The sequence below is a fragment of the Arvicola amphibius genome, chromosome 3 (genome assembly GCF_903992535.2).
Source record: "Arvicola amphibius chromosome 3, mArvAmp1.2, whole genome shotgun sequence".
NCBI lineage: Eukaryota > Metazoa > Chordata > Mammalia > Rodentia > Cricetidae > Arvicola > Arvicola amphibius.
In genome coordinates this window covers 69,896,885-69,916,244 of record NC_052049.1, presented here as the reverse complement: position 1 = coordinate 69,916,244, position 19,360 = coordinate 69,896,885, and the positions used below count along the sequence as shown (strand labels likewise).

The 19,360-nt window shown below is 39.7% G+C and overlaps 1 protein-coding gene across 6 annotated transcripts in view; it reads left to right on the top strand.

The window, feature by feature from the left end:
- The window catches only part of Mctp1 (multiple C2 and transmembrane domain containing 1), a 592,391-nt gene that overhangs the window by 150,989 nt on the left and 422,042 nt on the right, over window positions 1-19,360 (top strand). Inside the window, exon 2 of one of the 6 annotated variants that reach the window (XM_038323194.1) lies at window positions 18,039-18,048. The exons of the other annotated variants lie outside the window; for them this stretch is intronic. Coding sequence (XP_038179122.1) covers window positions 18,039-18,048 — 10 coding nt within the window. The remainder of the gene's footprint in view (window positions 1-18,038; window positions 18,049-19,360) is intronic. 6 annotated transcript variants of the gene reach the window in all.

The window sequence follows — 19,360 nt, the reverse complement described above, 5'->3', positions numbered from 1 at the left end:
TTAATATGTTTTCCTTTAATGTTTTTGAGACTAGAAATCAACATCTGCTTCTTTCTTCCCTCTAAACCGTTCATGTTTAGCTTTTTGTTGAAGGGTTTTCAATACTGGAGAAGAATTCTGCAGGTTAGCTGTAAAGGCCTCTCTGAATGTTAAATTAAACATTAATTATTAAAATATGATTTTGAAATTAATTCTTATCTGGATCATCTGTTAAAGGCAAAGTGTAGAACTAAGGAGGCTCCCCCTGCATCTCTCTCCCTCATCTAGCAGCAGTCCATGTCGAGCTGGGTGCTAGATATTGACAGAAAACTATCTGCAGTTTTCATTTTTTTTTTTTTGAGTTCTCAGGTGGGTGGAGCAAAAGGTTAATACCACTTAATGCTGTCCTGGAGGAAACAGCTTATATGATCCATAATTCTGTAGGCTTTGACTTTATTCCAGGGTAAGTAGCTAAAACTAGAAACTAGACTCTCAAGAATAGTGCACATCTTCCTGAGCCCAGCAATTGTTCGCTGTAAATTAACTTTTAGAGAGTTAATTAAAGACGGGGAAGTTAAGGTATTTCAGACTTCTTTTTAAGTTTCTGACTCAAATACTTTCACATACAAGGAAAAACTGTAGAAGGAAACTCTCCTCTTTCTGAAGTGAGAGGCAATGATACCAAGGCAGGCAAATCTTGCTCTCACCTGCACTCATTTTCATTTGACATGATGCAATCTTTAGATTTTTTATTTTCTTAAGCAATTTGCATTTGCCAGATAGAAAACCATGCAAATATCTGTAAATCTCCAACCTATTTCCTCATTTGGCTACATCTGACCAAAGCTTCCTAGGTCACAGAGTCCTTGGGAATATGACAGTTCAGGCTTGTTTGCTTTGCCTTGAGAAGCAGAGATTCTTACAATTAGCATTAACCTACCAATTAACATTTTCCTTTCCAACACTTATATTTTTTGGAAACTGTTTTGACTAATTGATATTAATGAATGCTTAAAAGAAAACTCTAACTACTTCATACGACTAAGAAATATTATGAAACTATAAATTCAAATCATACTGGCATCTTCGCAAGTAGCTCATGTCTGTGTGTATTTGAGTTATATTTAGATAGATATAAAAGAAGACTCTTACAGGTCCAACCCACTTATACTCAACAACAAGTGTTTGGATATATTACAACTAGCTGTCAAGATAATGGGAATTATAGAGAAGATGAGAATACATTATGCTTAACTTAAGAGTGACATGAAAGGAGCAGGCAGTGAAGTACCGGGACAGGAGAGAAGCCACAGTATGCAGATGCCCTGCCAAACAGGTTCTATGAAGAGGTGATTCAAGCTTCAGGAACTGAGCATCCACATGGGGATCCCTTTGGCTAGAGGACTCAGAGACTCTGCAGGTCCAAGCTCTGGCTATACAAAGTTTCCATTTAAAATGCTTTACAGAGTAAGGCATTTTAGAAAGGAAACAACGGAAAGCATAAAGCAGCCTTTCTCCTTATATGTGGCTGACTCAGTGTTCTGTCATTAGGATACCTTTTAGAGAGAGAGAGGGCGGTTTGAGAAGGGCCCAGATAGGCATTCAGGGAGTGGTGTTCCTGTAATCTTAAAGCCCTCAGACCACACACACGCCCTGGGTCCTGTTTCCCCTTCTAATTCAGTGACAGAAATAGGCTCCATGCCGTTCACATCTCTGCAGGCCCCAAGCATGTGTCTTTCTTTTTTTTTTTTTTTATTTTGTTTTTGTTTTCTTTTTTTTTTTCATTCTCATGGTTTATTTTTTTTTATATTTAAAAATTTCCATCTCCTTCCCTCCTCCTCCCCCTCCCTCCGCTCCTCCTCCCCCTTCCCGCCCCTCCTTCTCCCCCTTCCCTCCCCTTCCCTCCACCCATACCTCCCCTCCCTCCCTCTCAAGTCCAAGGAGCCATCAGGGTTCCCCACTCTATGCTAAGTCCAAGGTCCTCCCAACTCCCCCCAGGTCCAGGAAGGTGATCGACCAAGCTGAGAAGGCTCCCACAGAGCCCGTCCATGCAGAAGAATCAGAGCCCAGAGCCATTGTCCTTTGCTTCTCAGTCAGCCCCCGCTGTTGGCCACATTTAGAGAGACGGGTTTGGTCGCATGATCCATCAGTCCCATTCCAACTGGAGTTGGTGATCTCCCTTTAGTTCTGTCCCACCGTCTCCATGAGTGAACGCACCCCTCACGTTCCTGACTTTCTCCCTCATGTTCTTGCTCCTTCTGCTCCTCATCAGGACCTTGGGAGCTCCAATGTGGGGCTCAGTCACCTTCCCCATCTGTCGCCAGCTGGAGGTTCCCTCACGGTCCTGACTTTCTTTCTCATGTTCTCCCTCCTTCTGCTCCTCATCAGGACCTTGGGAGCTCAGTCCGGTGCTCCAATGTGGGGCTCTGTCATTTTCTTCATCTATCGTCAGGTGGAGGTTCTATGGTGATATGCAAGAAATTCATCAGTATGGCTATAGGAACTGGCCTTTTCAGGCTCCCTCTCCTCAGCTGCCCAAGGAACTAACTGGGGGTGTCTCCCTGGAAACCTGGGAACCCCTCTAGGGTCAAGTCTCTTGACAACCCTCAGGTAGCTCCTTAAATTAAGATATATGCTTCCCTGCTCCCATATCCACCCTTCCTATATCCCAAGCATCCCATTCCTCCGAGCTCCCCCCATTCTCCCCTTCACATTTTTCTCTCCCCATCTTCCCTTGGCCCAGTCTCGCCCAACCCTCAAGTTCCCAATTTTGCCTGGTGATCGTGTCTACATCCAATATCCAGGAGGATTACTATATCTTTTTTTGGGAGTTCACCTTCTTATTATCTTCTCAAGGATCCCAAATTTATAGGCTCGATGTCCTTTAATTATGGCTAGAAACCTATTATGAATGAGTACATCCCATGTTCATCTTTTTGGGTCTGGGTTACCTCACTCAGAATAGTGTTTTCTATTTCCATCCATTTGCCTGCAAAATTCAAGATGTCATTGTTTTTTACCGCTGAGTAGTATTCTAGCATGTATATATTCCACAGTTTCTTCATCCATTCTTCCACTGAAGGGCATCTAGGTTGTTTCCAGGATCTGGCTATTACAAATAATGCTGCTATGAACATAGATGAGCATATGCTTTTGTTGTATGATTGGGCATCTCTTGGGTAGATTCCCAATAGTGGAATTGCTGGGTCCTGGGGTAGGTTGATCTCGAATTTCCTGAGAAACCGCCACACTGCTTTCCAAAGTGGATAAATGGGACCTCCTGAAGTTGAGCAGCTTCTGTAAAGCAAAGGACATTGTCACAAAGACACAAAGGCAGCCTACTGACTGGGAAAAGATCTTCACCAACCCTGCAACTGACAAAGGTCTGATCTCTAAAATATATAAGGAACTCAAGAGACTAGACGGTAAAATGCCAATTAACCCAATTAAAAATTGGGGCGCTGAACTGAACAGAGAATTCTCAACAGAAGAAGTTCGAATGGCCAAAAGACACTTAAGGTCATGCTCAACCTCCCTAGCTATCAGGGAAATGCAAATCAAAACAACTTTGAGATATCATCTTACACCTGTCAGATTGGCTAAAATCCAAAACACCAATAATAACCTTTGCTGGAGAGGTTGTGGGGTAAGGGGTACACTCATCCATTGCTGGTGGGAATGCACACTTGTGCAACCACTTTGGAAAGCATGTGTCTTTCTAATGGAGGTTCTTCTATCTGTGAGTGCCCCTTGGGTCACATATGGGGAATTTGCTGCTATCCATAGCTTAGATTTCTCCTGGGAGATGAGCGAGGGATAATAACTGAAGATCTGAAGGGTGGGGGAGAAAATGTGAAAAAAAAACAAGCGCTTCCAACTTAAAAATAAATTTGAAGTAATTCAGAAGTGCTTAAATCTGCGTGATTATTCTCTAGAATAAGAATGGTGGTATTGTCTACAGGGCTTACAGATGAGATTGCCTGTATTCAGTATTCGATGTTAATTCAGTTTATATTTTCTAAGTTGTGTTTCTTGTGCATCAAGTTCAGTGAAGGTGTTTGGGGCCTTGAAGGAAGAGCCTTTCTGGATATTTCAGTAGATGTAGATATAAACGGAACTTTTATTTGTTGTTTTTGTTTTATCCCAAATTCCAGGAGCAGCTTGTAATAACATATTTCCCCTGACAGGCAAGGAGGGGGACTGTGACAGAATGAAGCAGTATCTCACTGCAGATCACCAAGCAGTAAAATTCCACAAACCCGCTTAAGTTGAGGTGGGATTTTATCTCTGATCTTAGACATTTCCAAAGCCCAATGTAAATCTTATCATCCACATAAAGGTTATTGTGCTAACATTTTAGAACAGGCAGCGTTCTCCCTAGAACACAAAGCTGATGGAACTGCTTCTGACTCAGGGACTGAGCACTAATGTATTTTGTTGGCATATATGGGCAAGATCTGTGTGACAGGCATCTACTGTTTCTCCAGCATTTTCTCAAATGATCTTCATAAGTCTGTCAACTAGGGACTATCACATTATTGACATAACAGTCTTGGACAATCTATAAGCTTTACCCTTACTGAGCAACAGTTAGCTTTAAGATGTGGTTGAGTGCAAAGACTGTTCATCTCCTGTGAGCATCTCCACTCACCACGACCAGCAGGAACCAAGAGCCTATGAAAGGAATGAATGAAATCTATGCCCTGGTAATGCTGAAGCATGCATGGCCAGCTGTATATGGTAGTTCTGTTGAACTTGTCCATATTGGGTTTCATGGTCTAAGTTAATGAGGACGACTGACCAGGTCTCTTCCTCAAGAGGGCACCAGATCTCATTACACATGCTTGTGATCTACCATTTGGTTACTGGGAATTGAACTCAGAACCTTTGGAAGAGCAGGCAGTACTTTTAACCACTGAGCCATCTCGCCATTAAAGTCTAGGCTTCAACCCAAAATAAAAAATAAAAAGATCCTATGCAACAACCAGAAATACAGAACTGGATTCCTAGGGCCATTGCTTCTGGTATCTCAGAGAATAAGCTGGAGGCATCACACTGAAGAAATTCAAAGAAAAAAAAATTTTTATAAGTAGAAAATGAGAGTCAACGTATTTAGTAATGGCTTCAGAATTGAATTCTAAAGTCTAGGTTATCTAGAGGAACAGGTGAGGTATGCTCAACCACCTTTGTAAACAATGTTTCCCTCTCCATTGAGGCATTGATGAAAGTCAATAAATGGGAAAGCTCCTCAGGGAGGAAAGCATGGTTGTGGTTTACCTGGCTGGAGGGTATCTAGGCTTGACTGTGCTCTGACTTGGCCATTCCTAACTATGAATGAATTCCTAGTTCATTCATACTGGATTCATTCCTACTGGATGAAGTACTTAGTATTTCTTTTTATCTTTATCTTTTCTTTTTCTTCCTCTTTTTTGTGTTTTTTTTTGTTGTTGTTGTTTTGTATTGTTTTGTTTTTCAAGACAGGGTTATTCTGTGTTGCTTCGGAACCTATCCTGGGACTAGCCTTTATAGATCAGGCTGGCCTAGAACTCACAGAGATCTGCCTGCCTCTGCCTACCACGTGCTGGGATTAAAGGCATGTGCCATCACAACCCAGCTGTAATTAGCATTTTTGTTCTACACTCAGGGAGTAAAATAATATTTGTACTATATGAGTTTTATAAATATTTGTAAAAAAAACATGTATATTGTGTTTTAGTATTTCCCACTTACCATGGCCCCTGTGAAAGGTAAAACTGCTATTTTTCCTTAGGTGCTCTCTTCCTTACTTCCTTTCTCCTTCTCATGTTGCCCTCTTACCCCTGGTTTCCTTCCCCATTCTTTCCTTCTCTCCAGCTTCCTATTTCCCACCTTTCTCTCCTCATTGATCTCATCCTAATTGCCATCTTGTGAAAGTGAAACCTAACCTAAGCTCATCTGGGATGTGGGAAGCCAGCTCCTAGGAAACCAGTCCAGCAGCAGTTTCCATAGAAGACAGAGTTTTCTAGCTAGAACCAGGGAAGACACATTTTCATTTGGGCGGTTTAGGGAAGGTTATTCAGAGGAGTCATATTTCACAGGATCTTCCAAAGGATTGGATTTGCTTGGGAAAAGGGGAAAAGATGTTATGGCACAGAAATGATTGACACTGAATGAGAAAGAGCCACAGTGTAATGGGAAGGCAACAAGGTAGTTTGACACCTATTTTTGACTTTTGACACCTATTCCAACTGCATTCAGATGCACTCTAATTGCAAGTTTCCAAGTGGAAGACCTAGCCCGTCTTTGAAAATATATTTCTTCATCAAATAATGCAATAAAAAATGGGGTACAGACCTAAAAGAGAACTCTCAACAGAGGAATATAAAATGGCTGAAAGACACTTAAGGAAATGCTCAACATCCTTAAGCATCAGAGAAATGCAAATTAAAACAACTCTGAGATTCTATCTTACACCTCTCAGAATGGCCATGATCAACAACACTGATGACAACTTATGCTGGAGAGAATGTGGGGTAAAGGGAACATTCCTGCATTCCTGGTGGGAGTACAAACTGGTATAACCCCTTTGGATATCAGTATGGCGATTTCTCAGAAAATTAGGAAACAACCTACCTCAAGACCCAGCAATATCACTTTTGGGTATATATCCAAAGAATGTTCAACTGTGCCACAAGGACATGTGCTCAACTATGTTCATAGTGGCATTGTTTGTCTTAGCCAGAACCTGGAAACAACCTAAATGCTCCTCAACCGAAGAATGGATAAGGAAAATGTAGCACATTTATTTACACAATGGAGTACTACACAGCAGAAAAGAATTGTTGGCAAATGGATAAATCTAGAAAGCATCATATTGAGTGAGGTAACCCAGACCCAGAAAGACAAATATCATGTGTACTCACTCATAAGTGGCTTTTAGACATAAAGCAAAGAAAAACCAGCCTACAGTTCACAATCCCAGAGAATCTAGACAACAAAGAGGATCCTAAGAGAGACATACATGGGTCTAATATACCTGGGAAGTAGAAAAAGACAAGATCTCCTGAGTAAATTAGGAGCTTGGGGACCTTGGGAGAGGAAAGAAGAGAAGGGGGAAAGAAGGGAAGGGAGTGGAAAAAATATATAGCTCAATAAAACTGATTATAAAAAAAGAAAATATATTTCTTATTTAGAGTACTTGATACTTAATAAAATGGTTTGAAAGAGTATCAGGGTATGATGCTATGCTTCATTGAACGAGAGAACTACAGTGTTCATTTTTGGAATTGTGTTGATTCATAGGGCTTTTTGAGTTCAAATTATAAACAATAAGCTATAATTACCATTAACATCTTTAATGTGCCACCATAATGTGTGTTTTGTGGCCTTTTGATAATTCTAGCCTTGCAAGAAAAGTTGAGATGTTAGTAGTACTGTCATTATTTGCTATATTTTTATAGCTACAGACACTGTCCATATTTGTTTTATAAAAACATTTTTCTTCAATGTTATTTCATTCTCTGAGTATGGGAACCATGTCTAATCTAGTAAAATAATGATTTTAGCAAACCTCAGTGTCTGAGTCTGACTTTATTTTCTAATTTGGGCAAAGAAGGAAATTCTATCTTTGCCATTAGGCAAAGATAAACCAAAATCATAGAAAAACAGCATAATCCAGAGCCGAGAATAAACTGTGAGTGCTCTCGCGAGGTTGTCTTATCTGGTCAGCAGCAGTGATTACGGAAGCACATGGAACAAGGAAGGTTGTGTTAATGGTAGTCTTGCACTCTGTAGTAAATCACGTCAGTCACAGTTCCCACTTAATCAAGCCTGCCGGTGTCAAAGAGTCTGATCATGTCATCTGCCTTGACAAATAAATAGGCTGTTAGCAAGGGGTTGCAAGCACTGCCCTGGCTAGCCTTCAGTACTAGGGTTGTTTTCCTGGCTGGGTTTAGAGCCAAACCAGTGTTTCTGCAAAGAAACCCTATCTTGTGATAGAGACCCAAAGTTAGCATGTCCAGGAACATGTAGAGTGAGACCTTCTTAAACCATCTGGCCACACCTGAAAAGCTGGCAGTTTGAAAAGGCATAGATGAGAACAGAAAATGAACTACTCAGCTGAACCCAGCCCAGCTGGCCAGCCCTCTAATTCACTGACTACTGCTACTTTTTATGTAATCTTACCTATAAAATGTTACATTGTACATATCAAATGTCTTCAGTGAAATAAATTTAATAATTCAAGATATTTTGAAAAGCATCAATTTGTCAAAATTATTAAAGCATTTAACACTGGAAATGATCTAATATTTAATTACAATGTTATTTAAATAATAAATAATAAATAATAAATAATAAATTCAAAGTATCTTAGAGTATTAAAACATTCAAAACTGATATAATTAAGGTATATAACAAAAATTGATTTAAATGTTGAAAACAGATGAATGAATGCCAACTTTACACTAATTTTGTTTATAAAGAACTCAACTTTGGCCCTACCTTTGTGGTAGATAAGAAAAAGTAGAAAACACAGAAATTTATCTGAATGACTTTTCTTTACTTAACTGTAGGAAATATACGGTTCACAACATTCTGTAAACATGAAAAATGATATTCTAGTGGACATTTATTATATTGGTCTCCCATAAGAATCTCAGTATACAGAATTAAATCCTAAATTAAGTCAGCACCTTTTAGAGGGACCACGTAGCTAAGTTTACCCTGACAAGATAAACTTTCCTTCAATTTGAGAGACAAATCAAGGGTACTAAACAGAGAATGGACATGTATTTGATAAAACCACACTGGGAAGAGTAACAAAAGGGTCCAGTGGCTTTCCAGGTCTATCTTCCCAGTGCCATGATATGAAGTTTAGATTTAAATGAAAAGCAAGAGTTATGTACAATTGAGTAATCCTGGTCATTGTGTGACATCAGCATCATTGACACACCCATGTCTTGGCTCCATTCCCTCTTGAAAGGTGGTCTGCCAAAGAACTGTATAAGATCTTACTCCTGAGAGCCAAGGGTCTTCTCTGGCCAGTACCTGTACAAGCCTTTTCCTTCTTGGAGCATGAAATTTCCTCTATAAAATCCACATACCCTAGGGACTAAGTTCCTCTCCTTAGAATATTTTCTCCTCCTGCCAAGATGGTTACACTCTCACCTGGTTTCTGGAAGGTATTTTTCCATAACTCAAGAAGTAAATGCACAATGGATTAGTCAGGTTATTGAGTGCTTCCTTGTGCGGGGCTCAGCAACAGGGCCTGGAAGAGGTGGTGAGGGAAACAGCCACTGTCCCTGCCACCCAGAGACAACCAATAGCTGTGGTGAGTGTAGAAAAACAGAGCTCAAGGGAAGGAATGTACAGCAAATTCTAAATAAGGGTACTACAGAGAGTACAGGGTTCCCTGGGGGACATTTTCAAAGACAACACAACTGTCTAATAACAAATTCTAAAGTATATGTTCAAAAATCCATTTAGCTAATAAGACATATCCACTCATTCACAACTCACATGTAGCCATTATAACTTGACTATTATTGATATAACAAGTGGAAGGAACACCTTCTGGTTTTCAGAGTTTCCATTGAGAAGTCAAGTCAGGTGTAATTCTGATAGGTCTCCCTTTATATGTTACTTGGCCTTTTTCCTTTGCAACTCTTAATATTTTTCTTTATTCTGTATGTTTAATGTTTTCATTATTATGTGACAAGGAGACTCTTATTTTTGTCCTGTCTATTTGATGTTCTGTAAGCTTCTTGTACCTTCATGTGAATGTCTTTCTTTAGATTGGGAAAGTTTTCTTCTATAATTTTGTTGAAAATTCTTTCTGAACCTTTGGGTTGGAATTCTTGTCCTTCTTCTACCCCTATTATTCTTAGGTTTGGTTTTTTCATAGTGTTCCAGATTTCCTGGATATTTTGTTTTAAGAACTTGTTGGATTTAATGTCTTCTTTTACTGATGAATCTATTTCTTCTATCGTATCTTTAACACCTGAGATTCTCTTTTTCCATCTCTTGTATCCTGTTGGTTATACTTGGCATCTGTACTTCCTGATTGTTTACCCAAATTTTCTATTTCCAGGATTTCCTTAGTTTATGTTTTCTTTATTACCTCTATTTCAGTTTTCAGGTCTTGAACTGTTTTATTGTTTTGTTTTGTTTTCTTGACTTTCTTTGCTTTCTTTAAGGGATTTGTTGATTTCTTCCAACTTTTTTTTGTTAGCCTTTTCCTCTACTTCTATAGGGCAATTTTTCTTTCCCTCTTTAAGGGTCTCTATCATCTTCATAACATTATTTTTCAGGTAATTTTCTTCTGCTGCATCTGCATTGGAATGTTCAGGTCTTCCTAATATAGAACCACTAGTTTCTGGTAGTGCCGTATTACTCTTCATGCTGTTCAATGTGCCCTTATACTGCTGTCTACCCATTACTTTCTCCAGTCCATGTAGGTGGGGTTTATGTGTCAGAGGTTCCCTTTTCCTCCAGTTGGTGCAGGTGGAGCCTGTGGCTTAAGTGCTCATTCTTCCTCCAGGTGTATTTGGGGCCTATGACTGCTCCTTTAGATGCAGGTGGGGGCATGCCTCCAATGGCTGCTGATATGGCAAGGGGTATTTAGGGGTGTGAGGATGCTGGTGCTAGTTCTCTAGGGCTTTATTAGGTGGCAATGGGGCTCAGGATGTGCCTCTGGGAGCTAGATCCTAGAGAGCAGGGTCTTCCAGCCAGGAACCCACTTACCTCCTATAGGTCAAGGAAGGAAATGTATACATTGATAATCTCATAATAATGGGGGATGTTATTCCCTATCTGCACAATATATTATGTCCTGTGTGAATAGATTTTTCTGATATACATCTTGCCTTCAGAAACTGAACCTTTGGCTGACCTTGCAACCAAGTTAACAATATGCCTTAAGAGCATTCAAAACTATGTACTCCATCTGTTTTCCCACTGTGTACTTAGACTGTTTACATCATTTTGCTTTTATGTAATTGTGTTACTATTCCTTGGACTGCTCAAATAATTAGTTTTTAGTTTTTATAACCTATGGTGAATGTATAGCTTTATTCTTAAGCTATATATTTTTCCATGTCCCTAGCTGATGTGGGATTCCCCTCTGTATGCTGTAATTACCATTAATGAATACAGAAACAGCTTTGGACCTATATCAGGGCAGAACTTAGCTAGGTAGGGAAAACTAAACTGAATGCTGGGAGGAAGAAGGCAGAGTCAGAGAGAAGCCATATAACCCCGTCAAAGACAGACACCGGAACTTTAGCTAGTAAGCCACAGCCATGTGGTGATACACAGATTAATAGAAATGAGTTGAATTAATATGTAAGAGTTAGCCAATAAGAAGTTAGACCTAATGGGCCAAGCAGTGATTTAATTAATACAGTTTCTGTGTGATTATTTTGGGGCTAAGCGACTGGGAACTAACTAGCAGCCTCCTTCAACACATACCACTAAATAATGCATTGTGTGTGTGAGAGAGAGAGATAGACAGGCAGACATATATGAGAGAGAGAGAGAGAGAGAGAGAGAGAGAGAGAGAGAGAGAGAGAACTCAAATACAGTCTGCTAAAAGCAATGATTTGGTTAGAGGTAGATAAGACCTTTTTGTGGCTTTCAGCTCAGTTGGATTCAGTAAATTCTTCTTTTTAACTCTATTAAAAATCAATTAGGACAAGAAATGCCTCATTCATTCCTATATCTCTTTGGTTTTTTGTGCTATTCAGTAACTATAGCACAAAGGCATTCATTAGGGAAATATAGGTGACATATGGGCAGAAGTACAGAATTCAAATTTGGGTTCACTCAGTTTTTAAAGCACTCCAAGGGTAAGAATTATTTTTCTAATATGGCACTGACTCAATGCCCCAGCTTTGTCTCCATGTGTAATTTCAATCTTGAGAAATGCCTTGACCTTTTAGCATGTTTTGTTCTTTAAGGATGAAAGTCTAGTGAGCTGGGTCTTGATTGTTATTGCTGTTGAAGGACAGTAGAAAAAATGGTCTTATGTTTTAACCACAGTCTGCTTTAAGTAAAGTGGTATCTTTGATGCCCAGATGAAAGCACTAAGATCTAAGAAAACAAAATAAAAAGATTCAGAAAGATGAAACTCAGCAAGTAATTTAAGAAGAGGAGAAAGAGGAGGAAGAGAAGAAGAAACCTTTGTCATTTCTACTAAATTATTGAGTAGTTTGACTAAGTAGGGTAGGCAGAGACTGCTCCTTCATTTCCTGGTCACTCAGACCCAAAATAATCATGCAAAAACTATATTAATTACAACACTATTTGACCAATAACTCAGACATATTCCTGACTAACTCTTATATCTCAAATTAACCCATTTATTAATCTATGTATCACCACAAGGCTGTGGCCTACTGGTAGGCATCTTTCTCCTTTGGCAGCTACATGGCTTCTCTCTGACTCTACCTACTCTCTCTCTCTCTCTCTACATCTCTGTTTGAATTTTCTGCATGGCTTTGCTCTGTTAAGCCATTGGCTGAAAGCAGCTTCTTTTTAACCAATGGCAATAAAACATATTCATAGAATTTAGAGAGCCTTAAAAGTTTTCACCTTTCTGGTTCAATTAAAGACACACAGATAGCTAAAGGGGGCTAGAAATCTGAGGGTAAAGATTTGGGGGGTAAGAAATCTACTCACAACAGGAGTCATCTATCCATGTTTCTTTATTCTCTCTTCAATTCATCATTTCTCATTGTTCTGCCCGTTACTTGTTCTCCTTGTTCTCCATTGTTCTTTCTTGTCCTCCTCATTACAAATGTTCCCAAATGTATATATCCTTACAACAAGCAAATCCCCAACTACCGCTGGTACTTGGGCTGGAATTCTTTTGCCCCATAGAAAATCAGATAAGAGTTTTCATACACACACACACACACACACACACACACACACACACACAGACATATACATGCACATGCACACATGCTCACACTCACACAGAGAGAGAGACAGAGAGAGAGAGAGAGACACAGGGAGAGAGATCCATAGTAGTGATTAGTACATGTCCTGTGTACTCCTTAATAAAGAAAGTAAGTTAAGAAAGGAAATTAAATCATCAGGAAATTCTAGAGGGGAAATTTGGTATACTACATTTCATTTTTAGGTGGTTAGTAAAGAGATTTATTTAGAGTTAGTAACGAGTTTATTTTCAGTAAAATTATGAATAGGGCACAGGCTTTTTTAAATCACTACACCACTTCTTTTCTCCAAGTATAACTAGAGGCTGTGAGGTAACTAGGAAACCTAGGGGAAGCTAATTGCTCTTGATCAGATAGCACATTCACTGGACACTGTAATTTCTATGGACCTAGGCCTGGAGTTAGACTTACTGCTCTAAGTGAAGAAGAGCCCCAGGCCTCTAAATTATCAGTTTCAGTCTATGCTGTTATCAACCTTTCTTATTGTGGGTGTTGGGCGTAAAACCAGAGCAACATCTTGGGCATGTAGTAATTCTATGTCCTTGGAGATCTGTGAATATCTTAGATGAGATGCTCTATGCCTGGGCCCTAAGCATTGGCTAGATGCCTACTGATAAAGATTATTGCAAGAAGGCAGATCTCTGTGTTTACCCAGGAGAGAGGCACAAGGCCTGGCAGTGGGAAACTGTTTTCACAAAACAGTTATGAACTGTGGGAACCAATCCCCAAACATAAGAGAAAGAGAGTTACCTACAGTGAAAAAATCTACAGCAAAGGACAGCCACTTTATCCACAAAGCAATAACACCAAAAAGCCTTGCCTTTTGGTTTAGCCTTTACCAGATCCCGTGGTTCTGATAAATCAGTCTTGAAAAGATGGCTGAGAAATTACTGTATAGTGTTGTGGCTTGCAGCAACAGCATTCAGAGGGGAATTGCACATCAGATAGTTTAGTCATTGTAAATCCCAGTAGAGCAGGGTCATGTCGTCATGGGAACCTGTACAAGGTGCAACTGCTGAAAAAAAGGCTTCATGCTATTGCTTTTCTACAAATCTTGGGGTGCTACCCTTCTTCCTTGGGATGTGTTTCATCAGTGGATGATGGAGAGAGCAGATATTCTGAGACATTTTTAAAGAAACAAAATGTCAAAGCACAGATCTATAGTCTTTCATACAGTCAAGCAAGTAGTGCATTTCTGTCTCTATATTGGAGATTGGCACACATGATCACGATAGCCAACTGATGTAAGTCCCTGCATCTGGAAGCTTGAGTGATGTGGGAGAGTCTTCTGTTTGAGTTGATTTCATTGGCTAATAAAGAAACTGCCTGGCCCATTTGATAGACCGCCCCTTAGGTGGGTGGAGTAGACAGAACAGGAAGAGGAAGTGAGGTAGAAGGATCAGTCAGATGCCATGCCTCTCTTAAGTTAGGCAGACTGCCGTGCCTCTCCAGAGAGAGAAGCCAGACGCCATGAAGCTCCAGCCCAAGATGGACGTATGCTAGAAACTAAACGGTAAGGCACCACTTCATGGTGCTACACAGATTATTAGATATGGGTTAATCAAGATGTGAGGAAGAGGCTGAAAATAATGGGCCAGGCAGTATTTAAAAGAATACAGTTTCTGTGTAATTATTTCGGGGCACAAGCTAGCCCGGCGATCAGGAGCAGGGCAGGACGAAAAGCAGGCCTGCCTGCAGCCCCTCACTACACTTGAGAATCAGGAACTCGATGTCTCTAGCTCCAAAGACGGAGTATTAAATCTCCCTCTCCTCTTTGTCATTCTCTAATCCATAACATGTTGGTGGCGCCTCAGTACACTGAGGGTAGATTTCCTCCACTTAATCACTGACCTCCTTTGTAAACACACCACAGAAACATGTAAAGAAGTGTAGACTAATACATGCTCAGCCAGCCAAGTAGACAGATAACATTACCATTTATAACATTTACTTACTGTTATACGGAATCATGTAAATATGAATATGGCCTTGGCTTTATGGTTACTAACCATCAGTTTTGGCGAGTCCCATGTTGAAGCATGAAAATAAATGTTCTAATTAAACACTAATATGTCTATAAATAATGTGTAGCTCCCTATATATTAAAGGAAAAGTCAAATTCTTAAGACAACAGATAATTTCAATAGTTAATTTTAAACAAATAATGTTATAGTAGTATTTGGTCTAATATGGAAAGAATATGGGAAAATTCATTATCTCGTTGTACTTGTAGGGTTAATTTTGAACAAATATTTTTTGTAATGTTGACTGGACTCTGCAGGCATGATTGCCAATTTTACATGTCTAACCAACATTATCAGACAATTCTGCTCTTAGCCAACAAATCTACCTCCTCTGAGACAATGTTTTCACTCATTACACTTCTCCAACCTCCACTAACTTCTCCCCTAGGAACCACATCTCCAAATACAGAGAAAACAACCATATCTGGGTGTATGCTACCACATATTACCACTGTTAGTTTGCACTGGTTTGCACTGTCCCTCCTAGGATACGAGGACCAACAGACACTGTCTCTTCTAAGCCACAGGCATCATTTAGACTGTGGATCCTAGCCACTGCTCAAAAATCCACAATGTAATTACCTCTTTTTACTCTTGTAGAATCAATTTCTTCCTGAAATTTTTAACTTGCCAATGTCTGTTAGTACTCTTCCTTTACAAATAAGTAAATTCAGTTTTCAGCTTACATCAATTCTCCATTTCTTCTTGTGCAACATGCTTTTCATCTTGTAAGTTCGAGAAGATTTTTATTTCTATGTCAGTATTAAAATAGCTTAGATTAAGATTATTATTTTGCCAAATTCAAAATAAATAATAATAACAATAATAACCTCTATAAAGCTTACTATGTGTCAATCATTGTTTCAAATTTTGGTATGTATTAACTCAATGAACTTTCACCGCCACTATAGAAAGTCTGTAGCGTAAAAAGACACATCTTAAAAATAAACTCGATTGAATGGCTTGCCCAGGTTCTCACAGCTGACAAGCAGTGGAGTCCGGGCAGTCTGGCCTGGGCTTCCCTTTTAGTCCCATTCTGTTCTTCACCAGCACCCACCTGTCAACGCAGCGGCTTGTTCCGTGCTGAATGGTGTCTCAGCAGTGTCGTGGTCTAAGCCTCTGCGAATCAGGAAGACTTTTACGGTAGTCAGCTTATTCATCATAAAGTTTAATTTACTTTATGTGTATGAGTGTTTGCCTGTATGAATTAATTTATGCACCACTTGTGTGCCTGGTGCTCACAGAAGTCCGAAGAAGGCATCATATCTTGGAACTGGAGTTACAGAAGGTTCTGAGCGCTAACCTGAGTCCTCTGCAAGAGCAAGTGCTCTTTGATACTGAGTCTTCTTTCCAGGCTACTAATTAATTTTAAATTATTGCTTTATGGGTGCTCCGAGTCTGATTCGTTTGCTGTGATCCTCTTTCTGACCTTCAAAGGTTGGAATTCTCTGAAACAATCAGCCCTCTCGACTCATGCCATAGACCCACAGCTTAAAATGTCACCCCTGCACCTCTGACTGAGGGTGAACAGCTGCGAGCTGGTCCTCCAGGGGCTCCGGAGCTGCCTGGCCAATGGTTAGCAACGCAGCTGATTTCAGAAGGCCATACCGGACATAACCCTGACCAGAACAGAGTTATTGCTCCTATCTTCCACCCACTCCTGCGTAAACCCCACTTTCCAGTCTTGAGTGGCAGTTAATGACAAAAGAGCGATGGCATATTTGTGACTGTATTGTGCAAGTGGAACTGAGTTTTCTTCGGATTGCTAATCTGGGTCAGCCTGATTAGTTTTAAACAAGAATCCAAAGCCCTCTGGACAAGTGAGATAACGCAGCACACACAGGCACTGGTTTCTGTTGTAATCTTCAGTCTCTTGAGTGTTGCGAACAACAGGAAAAGGTAGTTTGGCCTCCACTTCACAGCGGGATGTTGGGGGGATGAAGAATCATAAACTGAGCCTAGCTTTTAAGGTGACAGGAACATTTCAAGGCATTCACTTGAGATTTTTGTTGAATCTCTACACCTTTTGAGTCAGATTTTCCCATTTTATAAAGACAGTCTGACAGACAGTGAGTGCTTTCCCACACAGATCTGTCAGTTCGTGTTCCCCGCCACGCCCACCCGCAGTTCACGGCTGAACTCTTCTACAGAGAACACCAGGCAGCTGGGGCCAGTTGGCTGAAAACTCTGAAGTGCAAACTAATTCTTGCTTTCTTTCTGAAATCCTAATTGTGCCGCAGTAGCTATTCTCCATAAAAATAAAGATCTTCATCCTCAGAATCATTCCAGCATCTCTAGGTTCAAGGTTAGATATGCAAATGGCATTTTAGTCTTAAATTTGTATAGATTTCCCCTTGAAAATGTCTTCCACTTGTATAAACATCCAAGAATGTCTCAGATTACCCTTATTTGTATATTACTCTGGGCTTTATAAAAATATTCCGATCTTATTAAAATCCAAATGCTTTCTTGAGAATTGTAGGTGAACATCTTCTGAATCCTTTTCTCTTAAGGAACCCAAAGCTTTCCTCATCAAGAGAGGGCAGCAGACATTTGAACTGCGGAGGGAGAAAGACAAAAAAGGCTCACGCCAATCAGGCTGCCTCAGTCACTATGTGGCCCCAGAGGATGACCTTGAATTTCTGATCCTCCTGCCTCTACTACCGACCTGGTTTTATGCTGTGTTAGGGATCAAACCTGGGACATCACACATGCAAGCACTCTGCCAGCTGAGCTACATTCCCAGTTCCTAAGGTTTACCATTTTGTAAGTGTACACATTTCTGTGTTATTTTAATAGCTAACTTTGCATAGGAGTTGGTAAAAATCTCTGAATGTCTAAATCTACCTTCTACTTTAAAATTATATAGTTTCATAAGTAATTTGCTATTTTTTTGCTATATGTTTAAAAACCACTTATGAGTGAGTACATATGATATTTGTCTTTTTGGCTCTGGGTTATCCTCATTCAATATGATGTTTTCTAGATTCATTCATTTGCCTGCAAATTTCAAGATGTCATTATCTTTTTCTGCTGTGTAGTACTCCATTGTGTACATGTACCACATTTTCCATTCTTCAGTCAAGGGACATTTAAGTTGTTCACAGGTTCTGACTATAACAAACAATGCTGCTAAGAACATAGTTGAGCACATGTCCTTGTGGTACAATTGAGCATCCTTTGGGTATATACCTAAAAGTGGTATTGCTGGGTCTTGAGGTAGGTTGTTTCCTAATTTTCTGAGAAATCACCACACTGACACCCAAAGGGGTTGTACCACTTTGCATTCCCACCAGCAAGGCAGAAGTTTTCTCTCTCTTTTTAAAGATTTATTTGTTTGTTTTTATAATTTATTTTTATTTTATTTGCATTGGTATTTTGCTACATTACATGTATGTCCTTGTGAGGATGTCAGATCTTGGAGTTATAGGCAGTTGTGAGCTGCCATGTGGGTGCTAGGACTTGAACCCAGGTCATCTGGAAGAGCAGTCCCCGCTCTTAACCACTGAGCAATCTCTCCAGTCCCCAGAAGTGTTTTCTTTTCCCCGCAACCTCTCCAACATAAGTTGTCATCAGTGTTTTTGATCTTGGACATTCTTAGAGGTATAAGATGGAATCTCAGAGTTGTTTTGATTTGCATTTCTCTGATGCCTAAGGATTTTGAGCATTTCCTTAAATGTCTTTCAGTAATTTTAGAATCCTCTGTTGAGTGTTCTCTGTATATGCCTATGCTCCATTTTTTATTGTATTATTTGTTCTTTTGATGACCAGTTTCTTGAGTTCTTTGTATATTTTAGAGATCAGACCTCTGTCTGATGTGGGGTTGGTAAAGATCCTTTCCCATTCTGTAGGCTGCCATTTTGTGTTGTTGACCATGTCCTTTGCCTTATAAGCTTTTCAGTTTCAAGAGGTCCCATTTATTAATTGTTTCTATATTTAGGAAGTGGTGTCCTGTGCCAATGCATTCAAATGCACTTCCCACTTTCTCTTCTGTGAGATTCACTGTGGCTGGCTTTATGTTGAGGTCTTTGATCCATTTGGACTTGAGTTTTGGCGATAGATATGGATCTCTATGTGTTGATATTGGATTAATTTTTAAAGTTAAATAAGTTCTTAAATGAGAAGAAGGTTGCTATATCTCTACATAGAATTTCATGGGAAAATTCAAAGATTCTAGGGCTCATTTCAAAACATTTTTCAAATGTTTTTAGGGAACAGAGTGATAGATATAGTTAACGTTTTAAACTGCAGTGTTCTAGCTTTCAAATGTCACTGCATGATGTGTGTAAAGAAAACTGTGGGAAGCTTAGAATGGTGTTTGAGCCATCAGTTAATATTCTATATTTTAAAATACCAGCGTGCAGGTTTGTTCTAAGAGTAGCTCCATCCATGCTAACTTGAGAGCTGTATTTTGTCACC